This window comes from Anastrepha obliqua, chromosome 1 (assembly GCF_027943255.1).
Source record: "Anastrepha obliqua isolate idAnaObli1 chromosome 1, idAnaObli1_1.0, whole genome shotgun sequence".
Taxonomy (NCBI): Eukaryota; Metazoa; Arthropoda; class Insecta; order Diptera; family Tephritidae; genus Anastrepha; species Anastrepha obliqua.
In genome coordinates this window covers 48,392,956-48,407,984 of record NC_072892.1, presented here as the reverse complement: position 1 = coordinate 48,407,984, position 15,029 = coordinate 48,392,956, and the positions used below count along the sequence as shown (strand labels likewise).

The 15,029-nt window shown below is 37.2% G+C and overlaps 1 protein-coding gene across 1 annotated transcript in view; it reads right to left on the bottom strand.

The window, feature by feature from the left end:
• The window catches only part of LOC129250842 (hemicentin-1), a 336,677-nt gene that overhangs the window by 85,519 nt on the left and 236,129 nt on the right, over positions 1-15,029 (bottom strand). The window contains exon 10 of the mRNA XM_054890469.1: positions 571-730. Within this exon, the coding sequence (XP_054746444.1) occupies positions 571-730 (160 nt within the window). The remainder of the gene's footprint in view (positions 1-570; positions 731-15,029) is intronic.

The window sequence follows — 15,029 nt, the reverse complement described above, 5'->3', positions numbered from 1 at the left end:
AGCTTCAACTCGTACGGGACCCAATGTCCTTGCTTTTGGATTATTCCCATCGCTTTTAGACGCTTGCAAACGGTTGATTTATCAACGCCCAATGATTCAGCAAGCTCTTCTTGGGTTTGGCACGAGTCCTCGTTTACCAATTCCCCCAATTCCGCGTCCTCGAAATTTTTGGGCTGGCCAAGACGCTCCTTGTCTTCGGTGTGAAAATCACCACTTTTGAATCGTCGAAACCAGTACTCACATGTTGAAATCGACGGAGTATGGTCTGGGTAGGCCTCCTGCAGCAATTCACGGGCTTGGGCTGTATTTTTTTCTAATTGAAGCAGAAAAGCAAAGCTTCCCGCAAATTGTGTTTCGACGGCACGAAAGTTGACATACTCGGAGCACGAAAACACTGCGTTGTTTATACTTCAGCGAAATGACAGATACTGATAAACAAAGCCTAAACTTAAAACTAATTCAACCTCCAATATAAAAAAATACCTTTTAACCAAATTTATACATATGTGATGACCTCATCATTATGACACTCACTTTATTTATCACAAATTTAAATTTGTTGCTACTTACACATCACTTTCAGCTCAACAACATTACTATCACCATCGCCTTCCACATTCGAGGCCGTACAAGTGTAGTTGCCCGCTTGGTGACGGGTCACGCCCTGAAGCGCCAAATCGCCACTACTCACAATAACGCCAGCACGTTGATTATGTTGGATTATCTGATTCTGAAAATGAACAAAAGTTTGTAAAAAACAATGGATTAGATACTCTTATTGAAGTTACATTGCTGTTGCAATTTTATTCAAGTATACAAATTTTAATAAATTTAATTTATGGAAATCACATTTCATCTTTACGAAAAGACAATTTTTTGCCTGTTTTAGAAACTCTTAACTCTTACAGTATTTTGTAAGCGAAAAACAACATGACCATTTTTTGGTATAAACATTTTTATATATAGAGGGTAATGAGATTTGCGGTTCTTTTTCCAATATGGTTTTTTTGACAGATCACATATGACTACTGTCAAACTAAATACACAATTTTTTTCAGTATTCATTGAAATTTTATCATGCAAAGACTTGTATTGCGAAAATCGATGCTTTGTGAAAGGTGCTCATCGCGCCCTCAGGCCAACTTATGGTGTATATAACTGCCGCAGGTTTGGCTACGTCAATAAACAAAATTGCCATATTCGAGCTGAAGAGCAACCCGAATCCATTCAAGAGCTATTCATATTGATTTTATTCATTGCAGACAAGCGTTTGGTGCGGCCAATGGACTGGAGAAATTATTAGCCGATGTTTCTTCAAAGACGGCGCCAATATAACATTGAATGGCGAACGCTATCGCGCTATGACAAACGAGTTTTTGATGCCAGAAAATGAAGTCCATGATCTTTGGAATATTTGGTTCCTATGAAGCGGCGCTACTTATTATACAATGGATTTACTGCGTCGTCGTTTCGATGAGCAATTTATCTCTCGTCTCAGACCAGTGAATGGGCTACGAAAATCGTGTGATATCACACGTTTGGATTTTTATTTGTAGAGGCATGTAAAGTCTAAATACTTGTGGATAAAACAGCTTCGATTGAGGCTTTGAAAGCCAACATTACTAAAATTATTCACGAGATATCGACCGAAGTCCTCCAGCCGAACTACGGCGCAATTACGGCCAACCTTTGAAAGGGATTATCTTTAAAAAATAAATGTCATGAATAAACGTCTTAGACAAAAAATAAAGATTTCCCAATTAATTTGAATATTCTTTGTTTTCTTTTAATTTAAAATCCGTTACCTCTATTTTGATTACCGTTTATTTGCGTATCAATTGCGTAATTAAATAAATTTGTAAAATAATATAAGCACGAAAACGTTTTTTTTTTTCAAAAAATATTTGCCATTCAATTACGAAAGACTTTTTAGCTTTGGCAAAAATATATTTTGAATTTCGAAATCGTCTCTGTGTCATTCGCAGATGGTGCAGAGTTTTAATGAGAATATTTATGATGTTAGAAAAGCACTCGAAGGTTTGCCAGTGCCTGCCTAAGGAGCAGCCAACATTTTTTGAAGTGAAACTTCTTTAGCGGCGGTCTGATATTTGAGCGAGAATGGAGAGTGAATTGAAAAAAATGTAACGTTTAGAGATTTCGTTATCCGAGAGAGAAAAAAAGATACAACGTAGAGAGAAGGAGAAAGAGAGCTATACATTTTCTATACCTAAGACATAGGCTTCGTTGTAAGACAGAGTAAACAGATATAGGTATAACATTGAGAGAAAGAGAAGGAGGGCTATACAGAGCATGTTGCAGCGCATAATATCAGTAAAACAGCGGTACCAATCGGACGACGCACATCAACAATCCCGCTTAACAACAACAAAACGATTAACGCTAAACGACCACATTTACCATTAGTTTGTGCTGGTGCGACGACCATTCACAAGTCTCAAGGAAGCACGTTTTCTGAAGTTGTTTACGAATATGATAAAAAACATTCGCAATCATTAGTTTACGTTGCTTTATCATGAGTCACTTGTATTGAAGGCTTGTGGATTATAACGAATGGAAATGATTTTAGATTCTACCATGGTCGACGAGCATCAGTCAGTATGTCTCATTTACAAGATGAATTCCGGAGACTATCGTTAAATAGACTGGAAACTGTGGATAAACAAATAATCGATTCCATGACTCAGAGAAGAGGGCTATCTGTATATACTCTTAATTGTCAGAGCCTACGAGCACATTCCGCAGATTTAACAGACTCTGTCATCCGCAAATCCAGTATAGTACTTTTGTTCCAAACTTGGTTAAACGATAACGATGATATTAGTATACCAAATTTAAATTGCGTCATCAAATATAAGCGACTAAATGTTAGAGCTGGTGGTGTGACAATCTACCACAATCAAGATGATAGCGTAAATATCGTCACACCAAACATGGAAATGACTGCAAGGCAGTCTCAGTCATATTCATCAACAGTCACACCAGTTGGTGATGTTTGCGTTGCAGAATGTCAAACGCTGAATGGAAAAACTATTGTCATAGCCGTCATCTATATCTCACCGAACCAAAATCTTGATGCCATAATATATTTCATTCACCGCTCACTACTGGTTTACAGCCACGCAGGTGCAAATGCACTTGGAAGAGGCGAAGACAAAATTCCATTGATTCTCGGGGGAGATTTCAACGTAAATTTCGGATCCAATGATTCTTTGCCGTTGATTCAATTTCTTCGAGAAACATTCGGTTTGCAGATACACAATAACCCTAAAGAATCAACAACAAAATCCGGAACTACACTAGATGCAATTTTCACACGTTATCTAGAAAATATTGAATCATGTACATATATTTCATATTTCAGCTATCACAGACCAATTATATCAGTATTACCAATTGAACCACCAACAGATGATAGCATAATGCATATATAGTTAATAAAATCGAATTTTGGTTACACAAATTGTATACTGTTGTATTTCTTTTGAAGTTATCCCTGTCTCTTTCTCTTCCTCTCTCGCTCTTTTTCTCTCTCTCTCTCTTATTCGCACTCATTCTCACACAGAAGTTTCACTTCTACCACGTGTACGATGCTGCACATGATTTTTTATTTATCGCAGCGATCTTCACATAGATATGGAATATATGATCTTTTAGTTACCAGCGACTTAAAAAAAATTGGTAAAAGTCTTAAGCTATCAGACAAATAAATATAAATTAGAGTGGATGCTAAGAATATTCTAAGGCTATTTAGCATTGTCCGAAAATGAAATTTTCTATATTTTAAATGGAGTTGATAACACTATGCAATAATTTAGGATATTTTTGGGAAGGCGGAATGAAAACAATTTACAGTACCAGTATTGGGGGCATATATTAAAATCCTCAATGTATTGGGTTGGGAACTGAGTAATTGCGGATTTCACTAATTTTTAGGTTTGCAGAAGTATATAGTACAAATGTAAAACACGTTTTGTTATTTGATAAAGGGCAATTCAGAAATTAATCAGGAAAAAAAGTTTTTTGATCGGTTATGTGCTATTTATGGTGACGAAGCCTTACAAGAACGGCAGTGTCAAAATTGGTTTGCCAAATTTCGTTCTGGTGATTTTTCACGCAAAGATGAAAAACGCTCTGGTCGTCCAGTTGAAGTTGATCGTCACAGTACAACACAATTAGATTGCAGAGAAGCTTCATGTATCGCATACAAGCATTGAAAATCACTTAAAACAACTTGGCCATGTTCAAAAACTCGATACATGGATTTTTCACGAACTGAAAGAAACGCATTTAATGCAACGCATTAACAGCTGCGATTTGCTAAAGAAACGTAATGAAAATGGTCCATTTTTAAAACGACTGATAACTGGCTGTGAAAACTGTTGTTTAAAACATTATCAAGCGGAAAGAATCGTGGAGGAGGCCAGGTGAACCAACTAAACCACATCAAAAGCTGATATTCATCAAAAGAAGGTTTTGTTATCAGTTTGGTGGGATTTAAAAGGAATTGTCTACTTTGAACTCTTACCATTCAGCCGTACGATCAATTCTGATGTCTACATTGAGCAACTAACGAAATTAAACAATGCAGTTGAAGAAAAGCGGTCCGAACTGAAAAATCGAAAAAGTATTATATTTTGCCATCACAATGCAATGCCTCACACATATTTGGCCACTCGACAACAGTTATTGGGGCTTGGTTGGGATGTTTTGCCACATCACCATATAGTGCTTACCTTGCACCATCTGACTACTTTTTGTTTCGATATTAACAAAACTCCTTGAACGGTAAAGATTCTATAATGATGATGATGTCAAATAGTACCTGATTCAGTTTTTTGCTAATAAAAACCAGAAGTTTTATCATACAAACGTGGGACTATGATGCTGCCTGAAATATGGCAAAAGGTCATTGGTCAAAATGGGCAATAGAGAATAAAGTTATTTAGTTTCATGAAAAAATTGTCTTTTCTAAAAAAATCCCCAATTACTTAGTTGCCAACCCAATAATTGTCTATCGGGAAAAGCGTAAAAATAGTTGCATGCCTTAAGGGAACTTGAGTACTTATTTGCTATTTTAGTTTCTGTATACATTTTCGCTTGTTTAACCCATATATTGTCTAGTGAAATTTTGGGAAAAAGAATTTTATAGAATAGTTTAACCCTATAGCAACCTTATAAAAGCATTTTTTTAAACTTCTCCAAAAATATATACATATTATATATAAGTATAATATATACAAAGTTGCCAATATTCCACGGAGCCATCTGGCAACTCTGTATCTTTTGACAGCGACGTCAAATCGCTTAATGACATACCGCGTTGGAAGCGTCAGTTCAAGCAGATTTTTACCATGGAACAGTAGACGCCACGCGAGTGCTCCCAAATTGTTGAAATTTACATTCAACAAAAGAAGTCAATTGTGAAAACTCAACGTGCGTATAAAAAATTAAATAACGTGAAAAGTGCGCCTTCGAAGAACACCATTAAACGTTTGTATGAAAGGTTTTCGACTGGTGATGCTCTTTCTAATCCAAAGAGGCCAAATCAAAACCGACCAAGGCGATCGGATGAGAATATTGCTCTTGTACGGTCCAGTGTTGAGACGTCACCAAGGACATCCCAAAATCACCGTTCTCAGCAGTTGGGCATTGCTCGGACCACTTTACAACGAATTATCCGCATTGATTTGCATTTATTCCCGTATAAGATTTAATTGACGCAAAGATTGTTGCCTGCGGGTAAGCCTCGTCGATTGGAATGGGCCCAAAAGTCATCGAAATCCCTCGGGTCCGTCGAATATGGGCAACCCTGTATTAGTTGAGAGGAGGCCATCCTGCGTATGTATGTATAATCGGTGCGGGTAAAAATTGTACGTGCTGCTCTAATGCACTTTCCTGAAGACTTTAGTGTCGATAAATAAATATTTCACTTATATGCAGGTTGCATTTTTATATTCATATTTTTGTATTTTGTATCCAAATAAGCTTCTGAATTTTGACTTATTTAAATCAGCATTAAATGCATAAATAGCTATATTTCTATAATATACATATGTATGTTTGTATGCTTATACATTCATTGATATTCAGCAAACGTTGCGCGCAGCTACGTGCTGGGAAAAGTCACACCTACAGCGATAATTCTGAATAAAACATATGAAAATATTAGGTAAATATCAGCCAATGAGTCAAGGCAATAAAGTGGTATTTATTAAAATTTTTTCTCGCAACCAGAATGCATTGGCAGAGTATTTACATATATTCACGCATATTCATGTACCCTGGAGCACATCCCCATATCTGATGGTAGGCATCTGTTGTTTATTGAACACGTCAGCATACAGTCCAGCCAATGAGATAGATTCTCTCTTTTTTTGGCGCTACTGCCAAGTAGGACACGATTTATCGGAGCAGTTGGTGTATGAAGGGAATATATTAAAATATGATCTTATATAAAATTATGTTAGGGCGGGTAATTTTTTTTCAATACCGGTTAATGTTTTACACATTACAAGTGACACAACATTCACGTTGATTTTTGGTACCATTTTCCATTGACAGTGTTGCGCATTTACATATTTTTTTAATGCAGAAAATGCGCTACACCGTAGGGGGTTTTGCGGTTCGCTAGGAGAGGGCATTGCTACGAGCGAGAACTTTTTTGTTATACTCGTATTGGTACACTTTTCATAGGAACGTATGTGACGTTTCATTTCAATTGATTCTCTGTTTACAAGCCATTTAGTATTGACGTGTCACAGTACTTTCTGCCGTGGAGAAAATCAAACATCGTGCAATGATAGAATTTTTATATTCGGAAGCTTTAAAAGCAAGAGGAATTTATTAACGAATTTTTGAAGTTTATAAGGAATTTTCGTCATCAGTTAGTACAGTAGAAAGAATTTGAAAGTGGTCGTACAAGCCTTGAAGACGATCCACATCAAGGGCATCTAAAAACAGCAGCAACACCAGAAATTCTAGAAAAAATTCAGGATATGGCATTAGAAAATCGTCGAGTGGCTGCAACAGATTTAATGGAAGCCCTAGGCATCTCATTGGGTAGTGTAAGCAAAATTTGGACTGAAGTATTGAGTTTCAGAAAGCTGTGTGCCCAATGGGTGCCGCACTGGCTAACAATGGAACCAAAACAAATACGAATGTGACTTTCTCAGCAACTGGTAGAGCGTTTTCGGAACGATAAACTAGATTTTGTGCATCAATTCATCACTATTAATGAAACTTGAGTCTATCACCATGAACCTAAATTAATACAAAAAGCTGAAGAGTGGTGTGCAACTGGTTCTTTGGCTCCGAAACGAGTTCGTGTCCAGAAATTGGCCGTTTTTTGGGAGGCAAAGGAAATTTTGTTTGTGGGTTATTTGAAAGTGGTAACAAAATAAATTCTGAATACTACTGTAGCCTGTAGATCAGGTGAAAGAAAAAAATTGTGAAAAAATAGCCAGTTAGCAAAGAAAAAAAATATTTTTCATCGGCACAATGACCAGTGTCCCAACAGCATTTTGACAATGGCTAAAATCCACGACTTAAAGTTTGAACCTTTCGTATTTACGAGATTTTGCCACTAGCGACTTTCGTCTATTTCCGGATCTAAAACAAAACATGCGTAGAAAGCATTTTTCATCAAATGATGAGGTCATAACAGATGTGGTTGCATATTTTGCAACCCTAGCTGGTATTCATTAAGGATGGAAGTCATAAACTGGGATCTTGTTGTTGTTGTAGCAGCATAAACATTCCCCGTGCATATACGAGGAATGCTGCTGAAGTGACAGTCCTTGGCCGGATATAAATCCGGGTCGTTCCGATTACGTAGAACCGAATATCGTGGAAACGTAAACTGGGATCTCATTGAAAAAAGTTTATTATTGGGAGGTTGAATTAGTTTTAAAGGTTTTTTTCGAAGATTTGGGGCTTTATTGTGAAAAAACGGTACAAAATATTTTATTCGAAGTATTGGCCATCGCTAGCTACAACTTTCGCCCATCTTTCGGGCAATTTCCGGATGCCGTTTCTCCAAAATTCTGAATTCCATGACTCAACCCATATTTCGGTAGCCTCGTACGAGGAGAACCGCTGGTCCGCCAAATCGAGACTCATATGCCGGAACAAATGATAATCGGAGGGAGCTATGTCTGGACTATACGGCGGGTGGGGTAACACTTCCCAGCCAAGCGTTCCAAGGTATTTTTTGACAGGTTGAGCAACATGCGGCCGAGCGTTGTCATGTTGCAAAATAACCTTGTCGTGCCTTTTTACCGTTTCCGGCCGTTTTTCTTTCAATGCCCGGCTTAAACGCATCAATTGCAGTCGGTAACGATCCCCCGTGATTGTTTCGCCCGGTTGGAGCAGCTCAAAATATACGACGCCGACCTGATCCCACCAAATGCAGAGCATGATTTTCTTGCCGTGAATATTCTGCTTGGCCGTCGACGTTGATGCGTGGCCGGGCAAACCCCATGATTTTTTGCGTTTTGGGTTATCGTAGTGGATCCATTTTTCGTCGCCAGTCACCACCCGATGCAAAAAACCTTTCCGATCAGCAATTCGCACGTAAAAAATCGCCGTTCAACGTCGCGCAGCTTCAACTCGTACGGGACCCAATGTCCTTGCTTTTGAATCATTCCCATCGCTTTTAGACGCTTGCAAACGGTTGATTTATCAACGCCCAATGATTCAGCAAGCTCTTCTTGGGTTTGGCACGAGTCCTCGTTTACCAATTCCCCCAATTCCGCGTCCTCGAACTTTTTGGGCTGGCCAAGACGCTCCTTGTCTTCGGTGTGAAAATCACCACTTTTGAATCGTCGAAACCAGTACTCACATGTTGAAATCGACGGAGTATGGTCTGGGTAGGCCTCCTGCAGCAATTCACGGGCTTGGGCTATATTTTTTTTCAAATTGAAGCAGAAAAGCAAAGCTTCCCGCAAATTGCGTTTCGACGGCACGAAAGTTGACATACTCGGAGCACGAAAACACTGCGTTATTTATACTTCAGCGAAATGACAGATACTGATAAACAAAGCCTAGGGATGAGGCTTTGTCATGAATATATATTCAGTATTGCCAACGCGATAAAGTGATAAATAGCGCCATCTGTGTGTCACCTTTAAAACTAATTCAACCTCCTAATAATATTCGAGCCGACTACACTAAGTGCATTTCAAATCATATTGTAGAATTGTATTTCTCTTATCGAACCGCAAAACTTATTGAACAACCTTGTATTTGGTCTCTTCATTGTCAAATTTTGTCTTTATTTATAGATTTCGAAATTTTCATGATCAAATGCAAAAACAAAAACATTTATTGCTCTACTTCTAGCAACTGTTCAATGTGGCTTGGTGTACACAATTATTTGTTTTGAAATTTTTAAATTTTGACAAGAAGTTTTCGATTTTTGAAGTTAGATATTTCGATTAATAAGGTCCTTGTTATAGAATTTATTGTAGGATGTTTTATCAAAAAATTATGTTGAACAAAAAATAAATAAATAGTCAAAATTTGTCAATATGTATAATATTTCTTTTACAATTTTGGGTCGCTATGAATGCTATTTTTTCATACAAACTTGTACTGCCAGATTTTTTTGATACGAAAAATTATTTAAATATTGAATTTTTTTTTTATTTAAAGAATCGCAAGATGGCGCTACGAAACAAATCATATTAACTTTTTTAATATTGCACTAGGAAATGATAAGAGTGAAAGTAACAAAAAAAATTAAGTAAAAATATGTAAAGAAAAGCATAACAAACCCCATTTATATACATATGTAAATCAAACAAAAACTTGCAAAAATTACCGAAAAAATATGTTTATCAATTACCGTCACCTAAATATCAAAGAAAACCTCTTCGTACCAAAGAATTCCCAAGTACAGGTATAGGTGAAAAAAATAGCAATTCATAGTAGTTGAGTAAATAGGAATCTCCATATGAACTTTTTAAGTTTGGAAATTGATTTTAGAGCTATGCCCTAATGAACTTTTATTATTTTAATGTTATGTAGAATCCGTATCTGCTACGCACGACGTCGGAAAAAAAATGTTTCATACAAATTGACCCACCCTAATATATGAGTACATACATATAAATACATTTTGTTTGCTTTATAAACGCTTCGCATACAAACCTAAATAAATGAAGCGCTTAGCTAGAAAATAGTTTTCGCGTTATTAATTGTAATATATTTATCACATATGTTGCACATGCCACATGCCACGAATACATATGTAGCTATCTACATACCAGAACAAACAATATATTGTTCACTAGTCACTTTCATGCAATTCGTATTTAATTATGTTGTGCTGTGCTGTGCTGTGCAACACAAGAATTGTAATAGTCTCTCATTTGTTGCATGCTTTCAGGCGCTGTCAAGCTGCTATTTGATTTTCTCGCCTATTATGTTGGTTCATGCTTTTCGCGCTTCTATACATTTGTATATGTGCATGTGCGCATGTATGCTTATCCAGTGAAAAACTATGTCAAAGTCACGCATTGTCACCACAAATATTGTTCAGTTTTTTTCTTATTCATATAAATATTTTTTTTTTGTTTATACTTTTAATGTCATGTGCTCATTATTTCATATATGGGCTTAATTCCAATGGAAACTTGTTTAAAGACTGGGTTGAAAATTACTTTTTAGTACTTTGGTAAATGAGAAATGGTTGCATGTCTTTGGATTGTGCGGTTTCGCATTGTTAAGGGTGCCACTGCTCAGCTAAATGGCTAACAAAGCAAATACTGGCAGGAGGACAGGCAGAAGAAGAACCAAGGATACCAGTTAAACCAGAATAGATGTTAGTGGGAGTTAATCAGGTAGATTTTTTTTTTATTGGCAAAAAATTGAAACTTCATGGGTAGTACCTGCCATTTTCCATGGATATGGCCAATACGGGGCAGCTATGCCAAAACAAAAAATAAAAACAAAAAGTACGGGCTTTTATAGAACTTTTCGAGTGAATTTAAATGTTCTAATCAAATAATAAACCAAATTTTTTAACTTTTAATTTACAGTTAACTTTTTGGTTTCATAGAAATGCTCAGTTAGGATACACTTTTTTTGTGCTATGAGTCACTTTCACGCTTATGAGTCGGCAATTTCTGATCAAAGATAGTTTTGAAGCATTTTACGCGAGATGTTTCCAAACAGACATCAATTAGTTTAGCTTTTTTCTTTTAAAAAGTAGAAAAATTCATTTGAAGATCTTACCACTAAAGTCATACAGTTCATTCGCTGCAAGCAGTCGATGCTGTAGGTGCGGCCTTACAAGCCACTTCAAATGTTTCTTCAAGAAACTTATCCTTCCAAATAGTTATCAGCAGAAAGTCTTTGTTGACACTGCGGCGCAAAACATTTCAGTTTGCTTCTTTGTAAAGCTCAAATTGCAAATAAACTAAACTTTTACTCAAAAAATTGGAAGAAAATGAAACCAAGCTCAGCTCCCTTCACTGAAGGCCGCTTATACTTAACTTACAATGAAAACATGCAAAATAGTCGAAAATTCGATAACTCTAATCCCGAAAATTCTCCAGGAGATGAAGTTGACTTCAGTTCGAGCTTAGTGCGGGGCATAGATTCATGAAGCTGCATTTTCGGGCCGTAATTTTTTGAAGAAAACGTTTGCAAGGCCACCTTAGTTTAAACATTTTAAATAAAAAGCAAAGTTTTTTTTAGCAGAACTTTGACTAAAGCGAACTCTGTGTAATTTCTGCTAGCTGTAAGAATTTTTTTCTAATAATGATCGCCCTCGGCAGGCAACGGCAAGCCTCCGAGTGTGTCTCTGACATGAAAAATATCCTCATAAAACACCATTTGCCGTTCGGAATCGGCTTAAAACTGTAGGTCCCACCATTTGTGAAACAACATCAAGATGTACGCCACAAATAGGAGGAGGAGCCCCGCCAAAAACCCAAAAAGGCTATAAGCCCCAGTTATAGATATATATGATTTAATTTTGCAGTAAAATAGTTAAAAAAAAACTACACATTGCGTTGCCTCCCTCCCAAGACGCCAGATCTGACTGCACGAATTTGATTTGTTTGGTTGAGCTAAGATGGTATTCGTGTAAGTCTACGGTATATACCTATGAAATAAGACTTTCAGCTATTAATCCATAGATGTCTCAAGGAGTATTTTTAAACCTTCCCAAACGTCTTGTTTTTTTCGTCTGTCATCTGTCAAAATTATTCAGTTCATTGCTTGTTACGTTTCATACATAGCATTTTTGTCGCTCTTAAAAATGTCGAATTTCATTCCTTCAAACTACGATTTGCGGACATCGTTGATTTTCTGTTATCGATTGAAGAAAAACGCTTCACAAGCCCATCAAAGGCTTGTAGAAGCTTATGGTGGACATGCTCTAAGTAGAGCGCAGTGCTTCAGGTGGTTTGAAAAATTCCGAAGTGGTGATTTTAGCCTGGCGTGGAGAACGAGGACCGTGGCCGGCCACCCAAAAAAGTTTGAGGACGCCGAGTTGCAAGCATTGTTGAATGAAGATGATGGTAAAACACAAGAAATGATGGTAGAGTAGTTGGAAGTGAACCAAAAAACCATTTCCAAACGTTTGAAAGACATGGGCATGGTTTTAAAGGTCGGAAGATGGGTGCCGCATGAACTGACTGAAAGGTGGCAAGAGAACTCAAAAACCACTTGTGAAATGCTGCTCTTCCGGTTCAAAATAAAGTCCTTTTTGCATCGAATCGTTACGGGTGATGAAAAATGGGTATATTTCTCTAATCTCAAGCGTAAAAGATCGTATGGTCCGCCCGGCCACAAGCCAAAAACAACGGCCAAACCAAATCGCTTCGACCGTAAGGCAGTGCTGTGTGTTTTCTGGGAACAGCGTGGTATGATTTGGTACGAGCTATTAAAACCAGGTGAAACAGTTGATGGTGCACGCTACCAACAACAATTTACCGATTTGAACAGCGCTATACACCGAAAACGCCAGAATATGCCGATCGGCATCACAAAGTAATTTTTTTTTATGACAATGCACCGCCACCGCCGGAAATTGGTGGAGACGTATGGTTGGGAACCGCTGGTGCATGCGGCTTACTCACCAGACTTGGCGCCATCCGATTATCATTTGTTTGCATCGATGGGCCACGCACTTTTCGACCAGTGCTTCAATTCTCACGAAGAAGCTAAAAAATGGCTCGATGATTGGTTTGCGGCCAAAGACGGCCAAATTTTTTGGCGCGGCATACACAAATTGCCTGAGAGATAGGAGAAATATGAATGTCGGTAGCGATGGCTTTTATTTTGAAGAATAAATTTATAACCATTTTTTGTTAATAAACGTTTGAAATTGAAAAAAAAACAGTCTCTTTTCATAGATATCTACCTAAATACCGAGATTCTTCTTCAATTCATATAAATAATAGCAGCTGTTTTCATACACCTCAATTTTCCCATTTAAGACTTCAGAGGTATTCTTTCGTTAATTTATACCCAATTTTTCCCAAAAGTTGGACGTTTCGGATTATTTTTAATACCAAATGAAGATCAGAGCCCCACAGGCTGTCAGAATCCGACTATTCACTGCGCAGTAATACAATGAGAATGAAATTTCTTTGCCTAGTGTATTTACTAAATTCACTTTTTATTCTTTCCGGTCAAACAATAATCCACGTAATTAACTGCTAAATGCTGCTCGTTTTTTCAACTGTAAATATTTTTTTTTTTTAGCTTGTTATTAGTTTTCTCTTTTGTCCTTAACTAAATTGTCATACCATTGACATGTCGACATTGTTAGCAATGTTGCCATGTCGTTGGTATTGTTTGAGTTGAGTTTAATGAGTTTAACTAACTGCAATGACTGCCGCCTTTTTAATTAATTATTCATGTTGCACAATTAACGCGCACGCAAATTAAATTAACAATTAGTTTGATTAAAATTGTCAGAATATTCAATATGAACAGACAAACCTTTATATAATAAACTATGTAACATGCATATACATACATATGTAAGTATGTAAATGGAAGTTCATACACCGAAGTGTGACTGAGCGTGTAAACATAAGCGACAGAAGCATAAATTGTCACTTTGTGTATAAGTAAATATGTATGTTCTCGTATGAATTTATAGAGCAAATAACGAACACAATGCGTAATGGTAACAGCAAAGTTATTTTACTGCCAATTCTGAATTAGAAAGTCCTAGGAAGCATAGCTCTAAAATGGATATGGAGCCTTCTTATTTTTAATTTTAATTATTGGTCACCACTAAATTTTCTTATATTATTTAATTTTTTTTTATTGAAAAATGTTATTTATGTTGTTCTGGAGTTGGTTGATTGGTTAAAGTGATGATTTATGCATAATCCAACTAGCGCTTTCGCGTCATTTTGTTGTCACATCCTCGCTACTAACTTGCTTAACGGTAATTTACAGCAGGACTATATTCACTTTATCCGATTCCTTATTAGGCTGTTGACGTTTAAACCAGACAGTTGTTCGGGACTCTCGAACAGCGGTTGACCCAGGGTTAACATTTTGTCCTTCCATAGGGCAGGGCATTCACAGAGGAAATTTAAATTTTGTTTTCTTTTTATCCGGTTGTTTGTAACTGTGGCAGTATGTGTTGTGAGGGATGCCCACTTGGGCTGCCACCGACCAAAAGCGTCCCATAGCTTCATGTATATCAATGTCGACGATTGCTTGAGGTTGTAGGTGGGCCAAAACGTTCTGCTAATTTTGCATTTCGTCTGGTGTCTCCATCTACAATCCGCGATTCGGACGTATTTTAGGGAAATTATATTCCTGACTGTAACTAATGGTATGAATACTGATTCTGCAAGAGCGTTATTTATGGCAGATCCCCCTCTTACCAGCTCATCAGCTTTTTCATTACTTTCAATGTTCCGATGTTCTGGAACCCAGATTAAAGTATCTTTATGGTTTTCACTCAAGGTGGAAAGGCTATTTCTACTTTGTTCCACCGGTTTAGAGGCCATCCAAAGGAATGGCAATATTGC